General features: G+C 42.1%; 1 protein-coding gene across 3 annotated transcripts in view; it reads left to right on the forward strand.

The window, feature by feature from the left end:
* The window catches only part of nadsyn1 (NAD synthetase 1), a 72,170-nt gene that overhangs the window by 7,914 nt on the left and 46,500 nt on the right, over positions 1–17,756 (forward strand). For all 3 annotated transcript variants that reach the window (XM_068046531.1, XM_068046529.1, XM_068046530.1), the window contains 4 exons: positions 2,158–2,218; positions 8,830–8,946; positions 15,282–15,335; positions 16,753–16,842. In XM_068046531.1, the coding sequence (XP_067902632.1) occupies positions 2,158–2,218; positions 8,830–8,946; positions 15,282–15,335; positions 16,753–16,842 (322 nt within the window). The remainder of the gene's footprint in view (positions 1–2,157; positions 2,219–8,829; positions 8,947–15,281; positions 15,336–16,752; positions 16,843–17,756) is intronic.

A 17,756-nucleotide genomic window follows, 5' to 3' on the forward strand; every position in this document is an offset into this window, starting at 1 on the left:
ATGTAACTCTCCCTAAGGCAGGAGAACCAGCAGAGAATGTTACTGTCCTAGAGATAGCCTTTTTAACAAGTTTCATCCAGATTATAATAACCCAAATATTCTGAGGTCTGGTAATCTCTCCTCAGTAATGTACCTTCCCACCAAAGAGTGTACGGAGATGAGTTCACGGGTTAGCGATACAGAAGACTGAGACCGTATAAATTCTAAATTATATAAAAGTTTATTGAAGAACCGAACATGCAATTCACAATTGGTGAGACAGTCAATCACAACATTAATAGTTCTAGGAAAAGTTAGGAAGTACAATGATATTTCTAGTAGATAATCGAATTTTTAAATCCAAATATTGTTACAGTAAAATATTTAAGTAGGATATCCTTCAATTATTAAAGTACGATTTACCTTAAATCCCCAAGTAGAAGACGACAAATTTGGCGCGATACCTGTCCCGGTTAAGGGGAGAACTATCATTGCCTTACTTCAATAGTCATACCTTTACTGTGAGGGGCACTGGGCCAGTCCAATGAATCTAAAAATAAAATGTATGCTTCCAGTATTTATACTGTTTTTCAAGTTGTATAACTAATTTTTTACTTGTGGAGGTGTTACCTCAACTGTACGTAAGCTCGCCCACCTTTATTTCCCAAATAAGGCTGTATAATTAGTCATCTAACTGTTTCAAGATTATAGTCCAGTTTTTGGGTTTGGTTAGCTTTGTTAAAAATTCAGTTGACTGCGGTTTAGGGCTATCAGCTTAAAACCATCTTATGAAATATTACACTAGTTCTTCCTGTGTCTGCGTGGGTTTCCTCCGGGTGCTCCGGTTTCCTCCCACATGCCAAAGACTTGCAGGTTGATGGGTAAATTGGCCATTAGCAATTGCCCCTAGTATAGGTAGGTGGTAGGGAAATATAGGGACAGGTGGGGATGTGGTAGGAATATGGGATTAGTGTAGGATTAGTATAAATGGGTGGTTGATGGTCAGCACAGACTCGGTGGGCCGAAGGGCCCGTTTCAGTGCTGTATCTCTAAACTAAAACTAAACTATAGTAGCTTTCATGACCATTTGCAAAACTGTTATCAATGTTTTACTGTGGGGTGAGATTCGTTACTTTAGGAGCTAACCTCTCATCAGAAGTTGCCTTTTATGGCTCTAAGATGAGGCTAACCTTTTAACTCGTAAATTTAGTATTAGAGATGAACCTTTTTAGGAATATGAACCCTAAAGTAAAAAAAAAATTTAATCCCTCATTCATAGGAAAATAACTCTCTCCCTTAACCTTTATATCCTCTCATTATGACCAGATTCCTTCACACTCCACCCTAGTCCATCTATACCTATCAGCACAATCTTGTATTTCTTTCTACTTCTTATGGTTATCCAGATTCCACTTGAATTTTCCACCTTTCCGCAAATACATTTTGTCAGATGTTCTTCACTTAACATTGGGTACATATTGAAATGTTTTAGTGCAACATTTCTTGCATACTATACTTTATTAGCACTCCCATTTCAAAGAAGTATTTGGACAATAAGTTCTTGAAAACAAAGCACCCTGCGGATGCACTGGGACCGTTTGATTGACGGAGGGTGTGCTTTGGGCAGAAGAGCAGGTGGTGCTGTGGAATATCTGCATCAGTTTCACTTGGGTTTCCATCCACCAATGGGGACAGGCTGAAGAAATTATTTTGCCAATCACGTCATTGGCAGGGAGAAATTTGTTAATTTCCACTGGGATGTGTAAAGAGCTGTGTTTCCTAGAAATGGGAGGGAATATGTTTTAAAAAAAAAGTCAAGTAGTTTACAAAATTGTGCAGTATTTTAAATAATGGCATTCATCTGTGATTTTAATTCTCCCATTCTCTCTCTGGATTCTGTTTTGCATCTTGCAATGAACGTTTGGCCGAGACAGCAGGATTGTGAAGGCGAATTCAAGGCCCATAGTATTGGAGTGAAACCAGACTTCTTCATTGTTTTCACATATAGTCAAGTTATTGAATTGCAACTATTTCCTCAAAAATCCATCTCTCACTCTCATTTTATTCTGTTTTATAACCATTCATTTTTGTGCTTGCTGAAATTCAAAGGTTTAAATAACCTATAAACTGGTTTTAAAACATAATTTCTTTTTAAAAATGTTTTTAATATGTATACAGGTATTGAAATATCAAAATCAAAAGGGGCAAGATACCGGCTTGGACCTGAACTGGAAATCTGGTCAGTAAATCTTTTATAAAAAAAAAAATATTGGGCAGGGATGGTGGTGGTGGAAAGCCTTTTATAGCTCCTGTTCGGACCTCAGGTCATCCCAAAGCGCTTTACAACCAATGAAGTATCTTTTGAAGTGTAGTCACTGTTGTGATATAGGAAACATGACAGCCAATTTACACACAGCAAACTCCCATAAAAAGCAATGTGACAGAGTCTGAAATTATGTACAGAAAGGGGGATATTTTGATGAACAAAGATTAATGGGAATAAAATCATGTTTATTAATTTGTATTGCTAAAAGTTCTATATGGAAATTGGGAATCAATTAAATTTGAACAGGACTTCTTAGTGTAATGTGTAATATCACAGTCTGCTTGGACAGAAAAACACTTCAGCTGGGCACCTTTTGATTGGCCTTGTCTCCCACAACAGACACATAGTTGGAAATGTTTGGGAGCTCCCTTGGTGGCTCAGTAGTTATAGATAATGTGGACTTGAACTACAGCGAAGAAGGTTCCAGGTTCAATTGCCAGTCTGCTGAGCTACTGAAACTGTGAAGGGGTGGCAGAACAGAAAAGGAAGTCAGGATTCCAAACTCTGGCTGCTGCCCAGAAACCTGATTGTTCTCAAGAATTATTGCAGTCCATGTGGTGAAGTCACTCCCACGATGCTGTTAGATAGGCAGTGCCAGGATTTTGTCCCAGCAACAGTGGAGGAACAGTGATGTATATCCAAATTGGGATGGTATGTAACTTGGAGGGGAAATTGGAGATGATGGTGCTCCCAAGCATCTGGACATCTGATGATGCCTTTGCCACTAGTGAGGAGGGGCCAAGCTGAGGATCAGGAACCAAGCTTGAGGGTTTTCCAGCTCGAGTTATCCTCCAGCTGTATGGGCTAGAGGCTGGAGATGTGCAGGGCCTGCTTTCAGAAAGGAACTGTCCTATTCCTTCGATATTGAAAAAGACAGCCAGAATTTCAGCTCATTTTAGAAAGAATGTCAAGGCTTTGGAGAAGGTACAGAGGAGTTTACCCTTTTGGAGGTTACATTCTGGTAAACGTGTATATACTTGAAAAGGAAAAATTTGCAGCACTATGGGAAAGGAGCAGGGAAATCAGGGGTAATTGGAAACCTGTTTCGAAGAACTGGCAAAAGCATGCAGGGCTGAATGGCATCAATATTTTTAATTCATTCTTGGGATGTGAACGTTGCTAGCAAGACCAGCATTTATTGCCCGTCCCTAATTGACCTTGAGAAGGTGTTGGTGAGCTGCCTTCTTGAACTGCTGCAGTCCATGTGGTGTAGGTACGCGCAGTGTTTTTTTTTTCTTTGGCGGCTTGATACAACTGAGTGGCTTGCTGCGGCAGTTTAGAGGCCATTTAAGAATCAACCACATTGTTGTGGATCTGGAGTCACGTGTAAGCCAGACCAGGTAAGTATGGCAGATTTTCTCCCCTGAAGGACCTTCATGAACCTTTCACAACAATCTGGTAGTTGCACAGTCATTATTAATGACTAGCATTTTATCCCTGATTTATCAGTTGAATTTAATTCCCCTAGCTGCCATGGCCGAATTTGAACTTGTGTCTCTGGAGCATTAATGTGGGCCTCTGGGTAACTAGTAGATTATCACTATTGTAACCTTCCCCTAAAGGTCTGCGGCTGAGTGGGCAATTGGCACTTTCCACATATGAAGCATAGCCACCTTTGTGAGGCACTGGAGGATGTCCAGCATCTGTGGAATGACAACCACTCCAAACTCAGTAAGAAAAGGAGTGGAAAAGAAAGATTGCTTAGTAGGAAGAGATGTGGGGTAATATTCGGGAACGTTTGGGACTTGCAAATCTCAAAACCCCATCGCATGTAAAGCTGAGAAGCTACTGAAAAAGTATTCATGTCTAAAAGGCTGTTTGATTGGCAGTAAGTGGCTGTTGCTTATCTTATTTGTTTAGTACCTGTGCTTGTGTACACAGGGTGTCCTTTGTATTATGGTGTAATCTCTGTTAATGAGAGCCATAAACAATGTTAGAATGCTGTAGTGAGGTGCGTGATTTGAGAATGTTGCTGATATGATTTCTCAATTCGAGTAGAGATCTATAAACATAATGCTTTATCACAGCTCATTGCAGTATAAGTAAATATTAATATTTTCATATGTGTTGAGTTTTATAATGAAATGACTGCTTTTATGGTGGCTATATCGGTGAAATTCTTTTTTTAATTATGTGGGATGGTGGAATTTTCTTGGATTTGTTTGATGCTATGAGATCATATCCTACTCATCTTTGTAAGAAAGCCATATATTGGTGATTTTGGTTAAGACTTGTTTGGTTACGCAGACATTGGAAGGTAAATAAGTGTAGCTCACTTTCCTTTGTTTTTGGTACAGTTGATGGCCTATGCTGCTTGAATATTTTCATCATTTGTGGTTGGATAATTTTAAAAGCTGCTGAACTTGGTCATTCAAACAATCATAGAATCTGACTGCCCAGCGGGAGGCCATTTCGCCAGTCTTGCCCTGTGCCAGCTCTTTGAAAGAGCTGATGCAAGGTTATCGGCCTGAAAGATGAACTGCGTTGATCTCTCCACAGATGCTGCCTAACCTGCTGAGTTTTTCCAGCATTTTGTATTTTATCTTTTGAAAGAGATGTCCAAATTTGTCCCATACCTCTGTGTAAAACACTGGTTGGACCACAGTTGGGGTATTGCGTGCAGTTCTGGTCACCACATTACAGAAAGGCCATAATTGCTCTGGAGAGAGTACAGAGGAGATTTACAAGAATGTTGCCAGGGATTGAAAGTTGCAGCTATGAGGAAAGATTGGATAGGCTAGGGTTGTTTTCCTTAGAACAGAGGAGGCTGAAGGGTGACTTAATACTTCTTCTTCTTTGGCCTCCTTGTCTTGAGAGACAATGGGTAAGTGCCTGGAGGTGGTCAGTGGTTTGTGAAGTAGCGCCTGGAGTGGCTTTCAAGACCAATTCTAGAGTGGCAGACTCTTCCACAGGTGCTGCAGATAAAATTGGTTGACAGGGCTGTTACGCAGTTGGCTGTCTCCTTGCGCTTCTGTCTTTTTTTCCTGCCAACTGCTAAGTCTCTTCGACTCGCCACACTTTAGCCCCGCCTTTATGGTTGCCTGCCAGCTCTGGCGATCGCTGGCAACTGGCTCCCACGACTTGTGATCATTGTCACAGGACTTCATGCCGCATTTGCAGACTTCTTTTCAAGCGGAGACAAAGACGGCCGGTGGGTCTGATCCCAGTGACGAGCTCGCTGTACAATGTGTCCTTGGGGATCCTGCCATCTTCCATGCGGCTCACATGGCCAAGCCATCTCAGGCGCCACTGGCTAAGTAGGGTGTATATGCTGGGGATGTTGGCCGCCTCGAGGACTTCAGTGTTGGAGATACGGTCCTGCCACTTGATGCCAAGGATTCTCCGGAGGCAGCGAAGATGGAATGAATTGAGACTTTTCTCTTGGCTGACGTACGTTGTAGAGCAAGGTACTGAGGGCACAGGCTTGATACACTTGGACTTTTGTGTTCTGCGTCAGTGTGCCATTTTCCCACACTCTCTTGGCCAGTCTGGACATAGCAGTGGAAGCCTTTCCCATGCGCTTGTTGATTTCTGCATCGAGAGACAGGTTACTGGTGATAATTGAGCCTAGGTAGGTGAACTCTTGAACCACTTCCAGAGTGTGGTCGCTGATGTTTATGGATGGGGCATTTCTGACGTCCTATCCCATGATGTTCGTTTTCTTGAGGTTGATGGTTAGGCCAAATTCGGTGCAGGCAGCCGCAAACCTGTCGATGAGTCTCTGCAGACACTCTTCAGTGTGAGATGTTAATGCAGCATCGTCAGCCAAGAGGAGTTCCCTGATGAGGACTTTCCGTACTTTGGTCTTCGCTCTAAGACAGGCAAGGTTGAACAACCTGCCACCCGATCTTGTGTGGAGGAAAATTCCTTCTTCTGAAGACTTGAACGCATGAGAGAGCAGCAGGGAGAAGAAGATCCCAAACAGTGTAGGTGCGAGAACACAGCCCTGTTTCACGCCACTCAGGATAGGAAAGAGGTCTGATGAGGCGCCGCTATGCTGAATTGTGCCTTTCATATTGTTATGGAATGAGGTGCTGATACTTAGTAGCTTTGGTGGGCATCCAATCTTTTCTAGTAGTCTGAAGAGACCACGTCTGCTGACGAGGTCAAAGGCTTTGGTGAGATCAATGAAAGCAACGTAGAGGGGCATCTGTTGTTCACGGCATTTCTCCTGTAGCTGTCGAAGGGAGAACAGCATGTCAATGGTCGATCTCTGCTCGAAAGCCACACTGTGCCTCAGGTGACTTAATAGAGGTATACAAAATTGAGGGGCCTGGATAGAGTAGACAGGAAGGACCTGTTTCCCCTAGCGGAGAGGTCAATTACCAGGAGGCACAGATTTAAGGTGATTGGTAGAAGGATTAGAGGGGACATCAGTAAAAACTTTTTTTCACCCAGAGGGTGGTGGGTGTCTGGAATTCACTGCCAGGAATGGTGGTGGAGGCAGAAACCCTCAATTCTTTTAAAAGGTACCTGGACTTGCACCTGAAATGCTGTAGCCGGCAAGGCTTTGGACCAGGTGTTGGAAAGTGGGATTAGATTGGACGGCTAGTTTTTTCGGCCGGAGCGGACATGACGGGCTGAATGGCCTCCTTCTGTGCTGTAATTTTTCTATGGCTCTATCTCACTTTTTTCCCATAACCCTGCAGATTAATCCTCTTCAAGTCATGTCCAGTTGTCTCTTGCAAGTTGCTATGTAATCTGTGTCCAACACCCCTTTTTAGGTAGTGCATTACAAACCTTAACCCTTTGTTTAAAATGTTCTTCTCATTTTGCCCTATAGATATTCCCCTGCCAATTATTTTAAATCTGTGATCTCTGGTTACCAACCTACCTACTCTACCAAAACCCCTCAGAACTTTGAATACTTCTATCAGGTCTCCACTAACCACCTACGTTCTGAAGTGAATAATCCAAGCTTCTGTAATCTCTCCTCATAACTGAAGTCCCTCATCCTTAGCATCATAATAAACCTCCTTTGCATCCTTTGCGATCTTGACATCTACCCTAATATGTGGTGCCCAGAATTGTACACAGTATTCCAGTTGAGGTCTGACAGTGATTTACAAAGGTCTAGCTTCACCTCCTTGTTTTTGTAATCAATGCCCATTGACAAAGTCAGCAACGCCATACACTTTTTTTTTAACTGTCGTATCAATTTGCCCTGAAGGCCTGCTACCCGACCCGAACCCAACGGGACCCGACGTCATTTGTCGGTGTCGGGTCGGGTTGCATTTCCGGGTCCGGCTTTCAGGCTCGGGTCGGACACGCTCTATCACAGGTAAGTAGCTCCACTGTTAATTTAATTTTTCGACTGGAAAGGTGGTTTTGTTACAGGTATTTTAAGCTTGTGCAGACAGTAAGAAAGTGAAAAACGAATGGTAGGTTAACTGATGGTCGGGTTGGGCGTAGAAAAAAAATGGAAGGACTCTGGCCGGCTCGGGGTCGGATGTGGTTCTGTCGGGCTCTGGTCGGGTTTTTTTTTTGGCAGACCTAAGCAGGCCTTTAATATGACCTACCACCTTTTAAAGATTTGTGAATATACATCCCCAGGGGTCCTTCTGCTTTTCACCCCCATCAAAATAGTGCTATTTAGACTATCAATGTATTTAGATTGCCTCTCCATGTTGATCCTTCCAGAGTGGAGCACTTCACACTCATCCCCATTTAATTGCACTGCCATATGTCTGCCCATTTCCTCAACCAATCTAAGTCCTCCAGAAGTCTGTTGATATCCTCCTCGCTATTTACTAAGCAAAATTTTGGATCATCTGCAGATTTCCTAATTGTGCACCCTATGCCCAAGTTCAGCCCATTTATATAATAAGAAAAGTAATGATCCTAATATCAATTCCTGGAGGACACCATTGCATCCTTCTCTCCAGCCAGAAAAACATCCATTCAGCACTAGACTCTGCCTCCAATCCCTTAGCTAATTATGTACGCAAGTTACATCCCTTTAATATCGTGTGCTTCTATTTTCCGAATAAGTCTGTCATGGTGGTACTTTATCAAATGCCTTTTGAAAGTCCATATATACAATATATACATCAACCTTCTCTCAGTTATTTGAAGTAACAGTCAATTTAGTCAGACAGAATTTGCCATTAAAAAAAAATGCATGCTGGCTGTCCCTTATTAACCCATGCTTTTCAAAGTGAGAATTAATTTTGTCTTCGACAATGGTTCTGGTAATTTTCTCCTTGCTAATGGTCTCTAGTAGTCTTTGGTGACGAGCTGTGAAAACGGCTCCAACCTTGAAGTAGAACCAAAAATTTTGTGTACTAACCTTTTTAAGGAGACGTCGTAGTTTGTTTGCTTAACTCTTTGTTTCCACACGCATTGTTACATTGCACGCACACGTGACATGGGAAATGGCAACCACCGTTTATGGCTCTTCTCTCCCCAATGATGAAAACTATGACTTTAGATTGGCTTTCAAGAAATTACATGATATACCTAGTCAACAATTCTGTTATTTCTTTTTCAGAAAAATTATTCTGTCTTTTTGTTTTCCCTCTCAGTGGATATGGCTGTGCCGATCACTACTTGGAATCTGATACCATTCTTCACTCATTTCAAATGCTGGCGGAACTTTTGGTGTCTCCAGTCACTGAAGACATCATGTGTGACGTAGGAATGTGAGTGCATTTAGTGTAGAAATATTGATTAGATTAAATTAAAATGATCTCCCTACCATTAAAACTGGGATTTTAGATTTTATTAAGGGTGAAATAATGATCTGTACTTAGCGTTTTAGTATGGCCGTACTGCATTCCTCTCTGTGTTTATTCTAACACTGGCATTAACCCATTTAAAATAAAATTAATACAATGCAGTGTGGAGGAGATATGAAAGCATGTTGTGATCATACCAGAGTACTGCTGATAGTTACCAGACTTCTTAGGCTAGAGATTACAATGTTGGATAAGGGAACAATCATGATTGGCATAATCAGGAAATCATAGACGACTTCAGTAACTAGCTCGCTGCAGTTAATTCTTTTTGTTACATTTACTGACTCTCTTTTTGTTTTCTCTCCATGGTAAAATTACCAACTTTAGCCCTATGACTACAGGGCTACAAGGAAATTACGCCAGAGCAATTGCAAGGCAGCAATGTGGCTGCGAGGTTTAGATAGCATCATAAACTGAAAAGTGATGATGCCATTTGGATTACTGCCTTGAAATCTCTTGCTTACAACATCTTGCACTGCTCACACCTTCAGAGTAACAAAATGCCCCAGGGTGTTTTTTCAAAGTGGGAAGAGGGGATTGCAGAGTGAGTGGGATTGCTGAGGTTAGGGTAAGTGACTGAAGCTTTAGTCCAAGAGGTTGGTTTTCAGGAGGCTTTCAAGAGTGGTGAGAGGTATATCAAGATAGATGGGTTTAGCAAGAGAATTCCAGAGCAGAGGGGTCTGATGGTCAGAGGTTCTGCCACTTAAGGAACACTGATTAGGAGAACTGAAGGGTATGGGCCAGAACATGGGGCTGAAGGGGGTTTGTAGTGGTAGGCGTGTATGGATTATGTTGGAAGTGGGTGAGATCTGAGGCGATGAGCAGAGAGTGCTGAAAAAGTTGAACCTGGTGGTAACAGAAGTGTGAGTAAAAGTTTCAGCTGAAGTGGGGTGAGGTTGGTAGATGGAGACAGGTAGGTATGGTGATGGACTGGATGCATGGATTGAAGTATAGTTCAGCGGCAAGCAGGCCACTGAGGTTGTGGAGTATTCAGATTCAGTCTAAGATAGCAGGTTGAATTGGGCAGTTTGGTCTTGGCCGCGTTTAGCCAGAGAGCAGAGCAAAGGTGCGCTCGCTGTGTAGAATGCTAACAGTAAGATGAGATTTTGGTGTGCTGCTCTCCACTGGGAGACACATGGCTTTGCAGGGTGTGAGGTAACCATTCTCTGTTGGAATGGCACAAAGTTGTGGTGCTTCTGTAGTGAGTGCAACAGAGTTGGTTGGGCAATAATGATAATTAGTCAGTTCATGCAAAGACTCTCCCACCCATGAATCCTGATCTTCTGGGCTGGGAGTTCAACATTCTAATCCTGCCTCTATTAGTACCACTCATTTAAAGTTAATTTCCAATGCTGGTGGCTGATTTTTGTTTTCCAGCTGTTATGATCAGGTGAGAAAGGGGTCTAGGGGTTCCCTCTCAGCCTTTACCTGGTTTAACCATAACAAGATTTAATTTTTAAAAGCACAGCGTTTTTAGCTCTCCCTCAGTGAATCCTTGTTCACTGCTGTCCAATTGTAATGCCAAGAAATCAACCAGACAGGTTTTCTTAGATTTAAACAAGAAAGTTGGAAGTTTATTAACCTTTAAAACTCTAATTTGGTTAACGACTATGAACACTGGACACGACCACGCTAGCATGCGTGTGCGATAAACACGCACGCAGATAGGGACAGAGAAGTAGAAAGGATAAAGGGGAAATGTTTGAGGCAGTAGCTGGAATTTATTTACTGTCCTTTGAGTTCGAGGTAGAGTCTTTGATTGCAGGTAACTCTTGCCATTTCGTTGGGGCCCAATGTACGCTTTAAAACTTGTTCGATGTAGTCTTTCCTCTCTTGAGGTGTAACTGACTTTAGTGGATCTGGAGATTCATGAGAGAGGGAGCCAGGGAGAGAGGCTCTTTCTTCAAGTTCACTTGCAGTCTGACCCAAACTGTGCTGTGAACAGTTCAGAGCCAGAGCTGGGCCAGCAGGTTAGTCATGTGACTAGTTTGTTTTTTTAACAAACCCCTCCATTTTTGTGGATTCTCCATCTTCGCAGACGCCCTGGAATGTTGACTTTCTTACACATTCAATGTCTGGTGATCAAAATCCATTTGGGTTAATTGGATCAGGGAGCAGTTCTATTGTCTGCAGGCACTGTCTCTGAGTATGCAAATATTTTCCAATCATTGCTCATCTCTTTAAACAAGTCATCTCTTCATTCCAGCAACGGTTTAAAATTAATGTTCATATGATGAAATGAATATGCCTCATTCATGGCAGGTTGAGTCTTCATGACACTTCCACACCCAGCGAAATGAAATGCAATTTTTTTGAACAGCATTTCATTAAAAGGGACTAGAGAAGAGTAGGTACAGGAAAATACATATGCATCTCTCTCTTTCATTCAGAAATCCTAAAAATTGTTACAGCCTGTCTTTTCTTGGAAGCAGTGCTGCTTTAAACTGCCCTTTGTGGCATCCCAATAAACATGTGGTTTTTTGGAAAGTTTTTCAGTTTGCACATTTCTGAGTGCCTAGGGTGTCTTTGTTCCTGTTGAGGTCTGCAGGGGGAGGGTTAGATTTAATTAGTCCGAAGTTGGAATTCTGCTCAGGAGAGTCAATAGTGGGTGGATCCATTCTGAACTCTCTTTCAGTGCTTTGAGTCATGCAGGGGCTTTTCACCTTAGAGTGTGGTTGGTTCCCTTTTCTCCTGACTGTGGGGGTGAATTCTTTGTTAATCTCCCCTTTGTCCTCTGGGACACAGGTATTTGTCCAGATTTTACAGCACTCCCCTGCGGCACCTCGACTAGGTGAGGCATCACCCTCACAGTTCCTCGACTCTCTTGAGGACTTTCTTTGTTTCTGCCAGTTCCTGTAAATGCAGTGAGCAACTCTGGTGGGGTGCTTCTGGTGTCTGCATTTACATAGGAGGATGCGGGGTCCAATTTTCCAAACATTTCATGTTTGGCTGACCGGACAGTAGGGGTTTTCATCTGAGATTCCTCCTGGATCTCCTTTATCCTGTCCTCTTTGTCCTTTTTTCCCTTTTCCTCTCTAACTTTTTGCCAGCCTTGTGCCTGCCTGTCCCCTTTTGTTCTTGGCAGGGGTCCCTTACAGTTCACCAGCCCTTCAATGGAGGGTCCTCCAAACACTGATACAGGACTTAAGGGTTCAGATTTCACTCTAGGTTAGGTTTTCTCCTCAACCTGGCACGTGTGGCAACTCCTACAGTACTCCACCACATCTTTATGGAGTTTTGGCCAGTCAAACTGCTGTCTTATGCAAGTTTTGGTCTTTCATATACCGACATGTGCAGCCACTGTAATCTCAGGGGCCGTTCTTAATATTTCTCCCTGGTACCTCTGTGGTACCACTAACTGGTGAACCACTGTCCATCGGGAGAACTCCACTTCCTCATCAGTACCTCATTCTTTAAATATTAGCAATCAGGGACTCCCTCTGCTTCACTCTGACTGGGCAGCCTGTGCTAACTCTCAGTACTGGGTCGGCTCACTGAGCCTCAACTAGGGAAGATTCATTTAATTCATTCCCTGGGTCTTCTAACTTTCCAAAGAAAGTCTCCGACAGACAGACAGACCTCATAGCACTGCAGACAGATGACCAATTCAGTCTCCTCTGGGGGAGCTGGTTTGATCATGGCCTGATTCACTACACATTCAGGGAAACTGCAGGGGACCGTCTCCTGCTACTGCCCTGTCTCTCTGACCTCCTGTGGTCTCTCTTTCACTACTGGGGAAGCCACCACCTTCATCCCCACTAGATCGTTACCTAGGAGCATGTCAACCCCATCCACAGGCAAACTAGGGACAATCCCTATGGTCACCGGTCCCGAAGCTAGGTCGTACTGCAGGTATACCCAGTGTATAGGTACAGGCAAATACTGTCCTCCAATACCATTCACCACCATTTTGGTGTTCACTGCACTGTCTGGGGGGGGGAAGGTCAGACCTTTCCCCAGTAAAAGGGATCTAGTGGTCCCTGAGGATTACTATGGGGTATGGGGTATTACGAGGGGTATGGGGTTACTCTTCCTTCAGACACAAAGTCCTGATAACCTTCAGGAATCCTATTAAATTTTCCTGCACTCGCAGCAGTATGCTTTCTGGGTCTTACAACTGTTGCAGTTAAAGCCACAGCTTGTTCCGCTGTGCTTTCCATCAGGGTCCCATCTCCTTCATTGAGCGGTTGTGCCCAAATTAACCCTACAGGCTCCCCGTAGTTTCCAACAGTCAGCTCTTAGGTGACCTGCTTTATTACAACGGAAGCACACAGGTCTTGGGGTCTCACCCCTACTTACAGCACTATCCTTTCTGGCTGGACGAGGGCCCCCTGTGTCTCCTGCTTTTCCTTCTCTCCCAGGGCTGCTTGGGTTTCTGTCACCTCCCTACCCTCTGTCCTTTTCGGATTTGTGGGGGTGACTAGGAAAGGTTTTCCGCTGGAGAACTGACTTATGAATGAGAGCAAACTCATCAGCCAGAACTGCAGCTTGCCTTGCTCTATGAACTTTTTTGTTCCTCTACATGTGTCTTTATGGAGAGTGGGAGAGTGTTTTTAATTTCCTCGAGCAAAATTACCTCTGTTTTTCATTGCTGGGCTGCACTTTAAGAGCCCTGAGCCACTGGCCAAAAGCCAGCTGCTTACTTCTCTCAAACTCCAGTTAAGTTTGATCAGCTTGTTTCTTGAGGGTTCTAAACTTTTGGCGATAGGCTTCTGGTACTAATTCGTATGCCCTGAGGATAGAATTTTTTGTCAGTTCAGAATTGGATGAACTCTCATCTGGCAACAGAGAATAAACCTCATGGGCTTTTCCTGTTTCCTTGCTTTGTAGCAGGAGAGTCCAAGCCTCAGCTGACCAATTTAACTGCCTTGCAAGCTTTTCAAATGACACAAAGCATGCTTCCAAGTCTTGCTCATTGAATTTTGGAATCAATTGGGAAAACTTTAACAATTCTGTACACAGCCCTGAATTACAATCCTGCATATTGACCATGCTTTCACTGGGGTTACTGTATCATCCCCCTAGTTAACTCAGGCTGCTTCAGCTCTCTCTCTTAGCATTCCTTTTGGAAGGCTCTTTCTTTCTCTCTCTCTTTCTTTCTCTCTCTCTTTCTTTCTCTCTCTCTTTCTTTCTCTCTCTCTTTCTTTCTCTCTCTCTTCTCTTTCTTTCTCTCTTTCTTCTGTCTTGCTTTTTCTTTCTCCTTTCTCCTTCCTCACATTCTTTCTGTAAATTCAAGTTTCCTCTGTCCAATTGTATCTTTGCTAGCAATACCCTGTCAGAATCTATTTCTAACCCTGTTTCTGCTTCCTCAGATTCAAGGGAAAGATGGTTGGCCACTAGTCTTTGGAGTTCAGACTTTCTAAGCCTTGGCACGGCCAGTGATCCCAGACTGCTCAGCCATTTTTCTCAACTCCTCCATAGACAGTGTTTTTAACTTATCCCAAGTTACTTTACCCTGGCTTGGGGACTTACTGACTTCTGTCGCAGATATATTAGTATTCGAGCACACACAACCACAAGAAAACCTATATTGAAATCTTTTCTCTTTTTGATTGGGATCAATTTGATTTCCCACTTCCGATTACAGAGACAGAGATAGGTGTCGCAGTCTGACCCAGACCGTGCTGTGCACAGCGCAGAACCGGAGCTGGGCCGGCAGGTTAGTCATGTGACTAGTTTGTTTTTTAATAAACCCCTCCATTTTTGTGGATTCTCCATCTTAGCTCACACCCTGGAATGCTGGTTTTCTTACACATTCAGTGTCTGGTGATCAAAATCCATTTGGGTTAATTGGATCAGGGAGCAGTTCTTTTGTCTCCAGGCACTGTCTCTTAGTATGCAAATGTTTTCCAGCCACTGCTGATCTCTTTAAACAAGTCATCTCTTCATTCCAGCAGCGGTTTAAAATTAATGTTCATATGATGAAATTAATATGACTCATTCGTGGCAGGTTGGGTCTTCATGACACTGCTGTGAACCTGTAGGCTATTGATTTGATTCCTAATCATGTTCCAATAGTGATGATAAATAGTCAACTGATTTAATTCATTATTTTACTTGAACAGTTGTGCAGCTGTTGGAATACTGGTGGTATGAAGTTAAAATGAGCTTCTGGATAAGAGATTCTGCCTTTTGTTAACAAATTATAAGATTGAAAAATAATTGAAAATTAATTGATTAGGCTAAGCTAAAATTCATTGTTATTGGTTTTAATCATCTATCTTTTTAATATAATCCAGGCCAGTCATGCACAGAAATGCCCTCTATAACTGCAGAGTGATTTTTCTCAACAAGTAAGTTGTTCTTTCCTTTACTGTACTTGCCATCAAGTATTTGTGTTTAAGTTTTAATGTTATTGCTGAGAATTGTGCTTAAATTCTATTTTTCAGCAAAAGGTGTAGCAAGTTACACTTTTCAAAAAACAAACACTCGTCGTACTTTTGTACGTCTTGCAGGATATCATGTACTTTCAGGCCTTGTTGCCATTTTAAGTATTGTTCTTCCACAGCCATCTGTGCCCAGCATGAGACTAATTTTTATTTTTAAAAGGACAAAAAGCTGGCCATATACGGATATCCTTAGGTTAGCATTGTAAATTCAGCTGGAATTATTATACTAGAAAACAAGTTTGTTTGAAATTAAGATTTGCTTTGTGCGCTATACCCTAGAAATGAAATGAAATTATCCAAACCATTTGTACTTTATAAACAGAAAAGAGATATGAGAGAGGAACTAATTCATGTCATTGGCCTGTTTGAAACCTGGAGGTTTGCAAAATTGATCACATTGGATTGGAGTGGATACTGTCCCTATTTTGTTTTCCATCTACAAGTTTAATAGAAAGGATCACAGATCACTCCCAGTATTTCCCTAATTATTCTGTTTTCCAAACTGCTGCAGATCACTTTTATCTTGGCTCCATGCCAATCTCAGTATAAAATTCAGTCTTGGCATAAAATTCATGCCTTGCATCAGAAAAAACTGGACCTTGAATGACTCTCGGCTGGATTATTAGGAGAGTGCTGCCTGGTGAGATGTCACTGAAATGGCTTCAAAATTGGGATGTCTAGTTACAATGATGTCCTATATTCAGGCAATAAGTGATTTACTGATTCTGGTCTCCCTGTTCTTGTCTTTTCATGATGAATCAAAGTGTCCCACTTGTAAGACCCAATACAACACCAAATAAAATATTCCAGGTGTTCAGTAACATTTGAGAACCATGGGTTTATTACTTGTAATAAAAACAAGAAATGCTGGAAATACTCAGCAGGACTGGCAGCATCTGTGAAGAGAGAAGTAGAGTTAACGTTTCAGGTCAGTGACCCTCCTTCAGAACTAGCAAATATTAGAAATGTAAAAGGTTATAAGCAAGTAAAGTGGGGGTGGGGCAAGAGATACAAAGGAGAAGGTGTAAATAAGACCAGGTCACAGAATAGCTGACCAGAAGGTCGTGGAGCAAAGGCAAACAATATATTAATAGTGTGTTGCTGGACAAAGCATTAGTACAGATAGGGTGTTGAGAGACTGAAAACTGAACAGCCACAAGTACAAACATGAAAAAAATAGTGGGTAAGCAAACTGAACAAACCAAAATGAAATAAAATAAAATTGGTTTATTACTTGTGTCTCTTTAGCTTTCGTTTCCGTTTTTTTTTCTGAAACGCTATTGGAAATAATTTTGTGCACTCATCTTAACAAATGTTTCAGGAAGATTTTGTTAATTAGACCAAAGATGGTTATGGCAAATAGTGGCAACTACAGAGAGTTACGCTGGTTTAACGCATGGAATAAACTGAGGTAAGGCGACAGCTTTCTTTCATACTATTGACATTTAAAAACCTGTAGCCAGTGTTCTTGTGACTGAGGATCAAGCAGTCGCTTTGTACTGTACGTCTGCAGTGTGTGAGCTCACCCTTAGTTTCTTTTGCATATTTGTCTGGACTGAGGACTGGAAATTTAGCTCCACCCTATCCGCTTAGTCCATAAAATGCTTACTGTTTGAAGGTACTTCTTACATTATTTCTAATGTATAGACCAGAAAATTCATCTAGAAGCTCAATTTATTCAGTGAAACTTGTTTGTCCATCCGTCCCTGTGTCAAAACCCAGGTGATTACACCTGGCTGTGTTTATTGTGCAATTTTGTGCCATTTCGTCCTGTTCTATTTTAAGTCATCATTTCCTTGGGTATATTTGCTCATTCCCTGAGCAAGAGGGTAGGGGAGCCATCACATCAGCTAATGCTTTTTACATCTGATGCTGGGAGAGGCTACCTGGCTTCTAAATTATGTTTTCATAATAAAGTTCCCTGTAATATTTATCGATAGAACAAGTTTTACAACATTGTGTGCAATTTGGAAAGCACACATTCAAAAAGGAGACTTATTCTCTCTCTGAGTGAGTGAGTGTGAGGAGAGAGATGAGCAAAGAGTAATAAGACTATTTCCAAAATATTATCTTATTTATGAAAATTAACACGCACAATTTTATTAGTACCCCTCAATTTATATCCTCTCAGTGTTCGTATACCCCGTTTTAAAACTGCACGAAACCTAACTTGCCTCTTAACTGAAGAGGAATTTCAATTAATTTCTAAATGTAACGAAACAAAAACTAGTCTTGCGAGACTCACCGTTTTTAAAAAAAAAAGTCTTCTTACTCTTTGCTCATCTCTCTCCTCACACTCACTCTCAACAGAGAGAGAGAGAGAAT

This window comes from Heterodontus francisci, chromosome 14 (assembly GCF_036365525.1).
Source record: "Heterodontus francisci isolate sHetFra1 chromosome 14, sHetFra1.hap1, whole genome shotgun sequence".
Lineage (NCBI taxonomy): Eukaryota > Metazoa > Chordata > Chondrichthyes > Heterodontiformes > Heterodontidae > Heterodontus > Heterodontus francisci.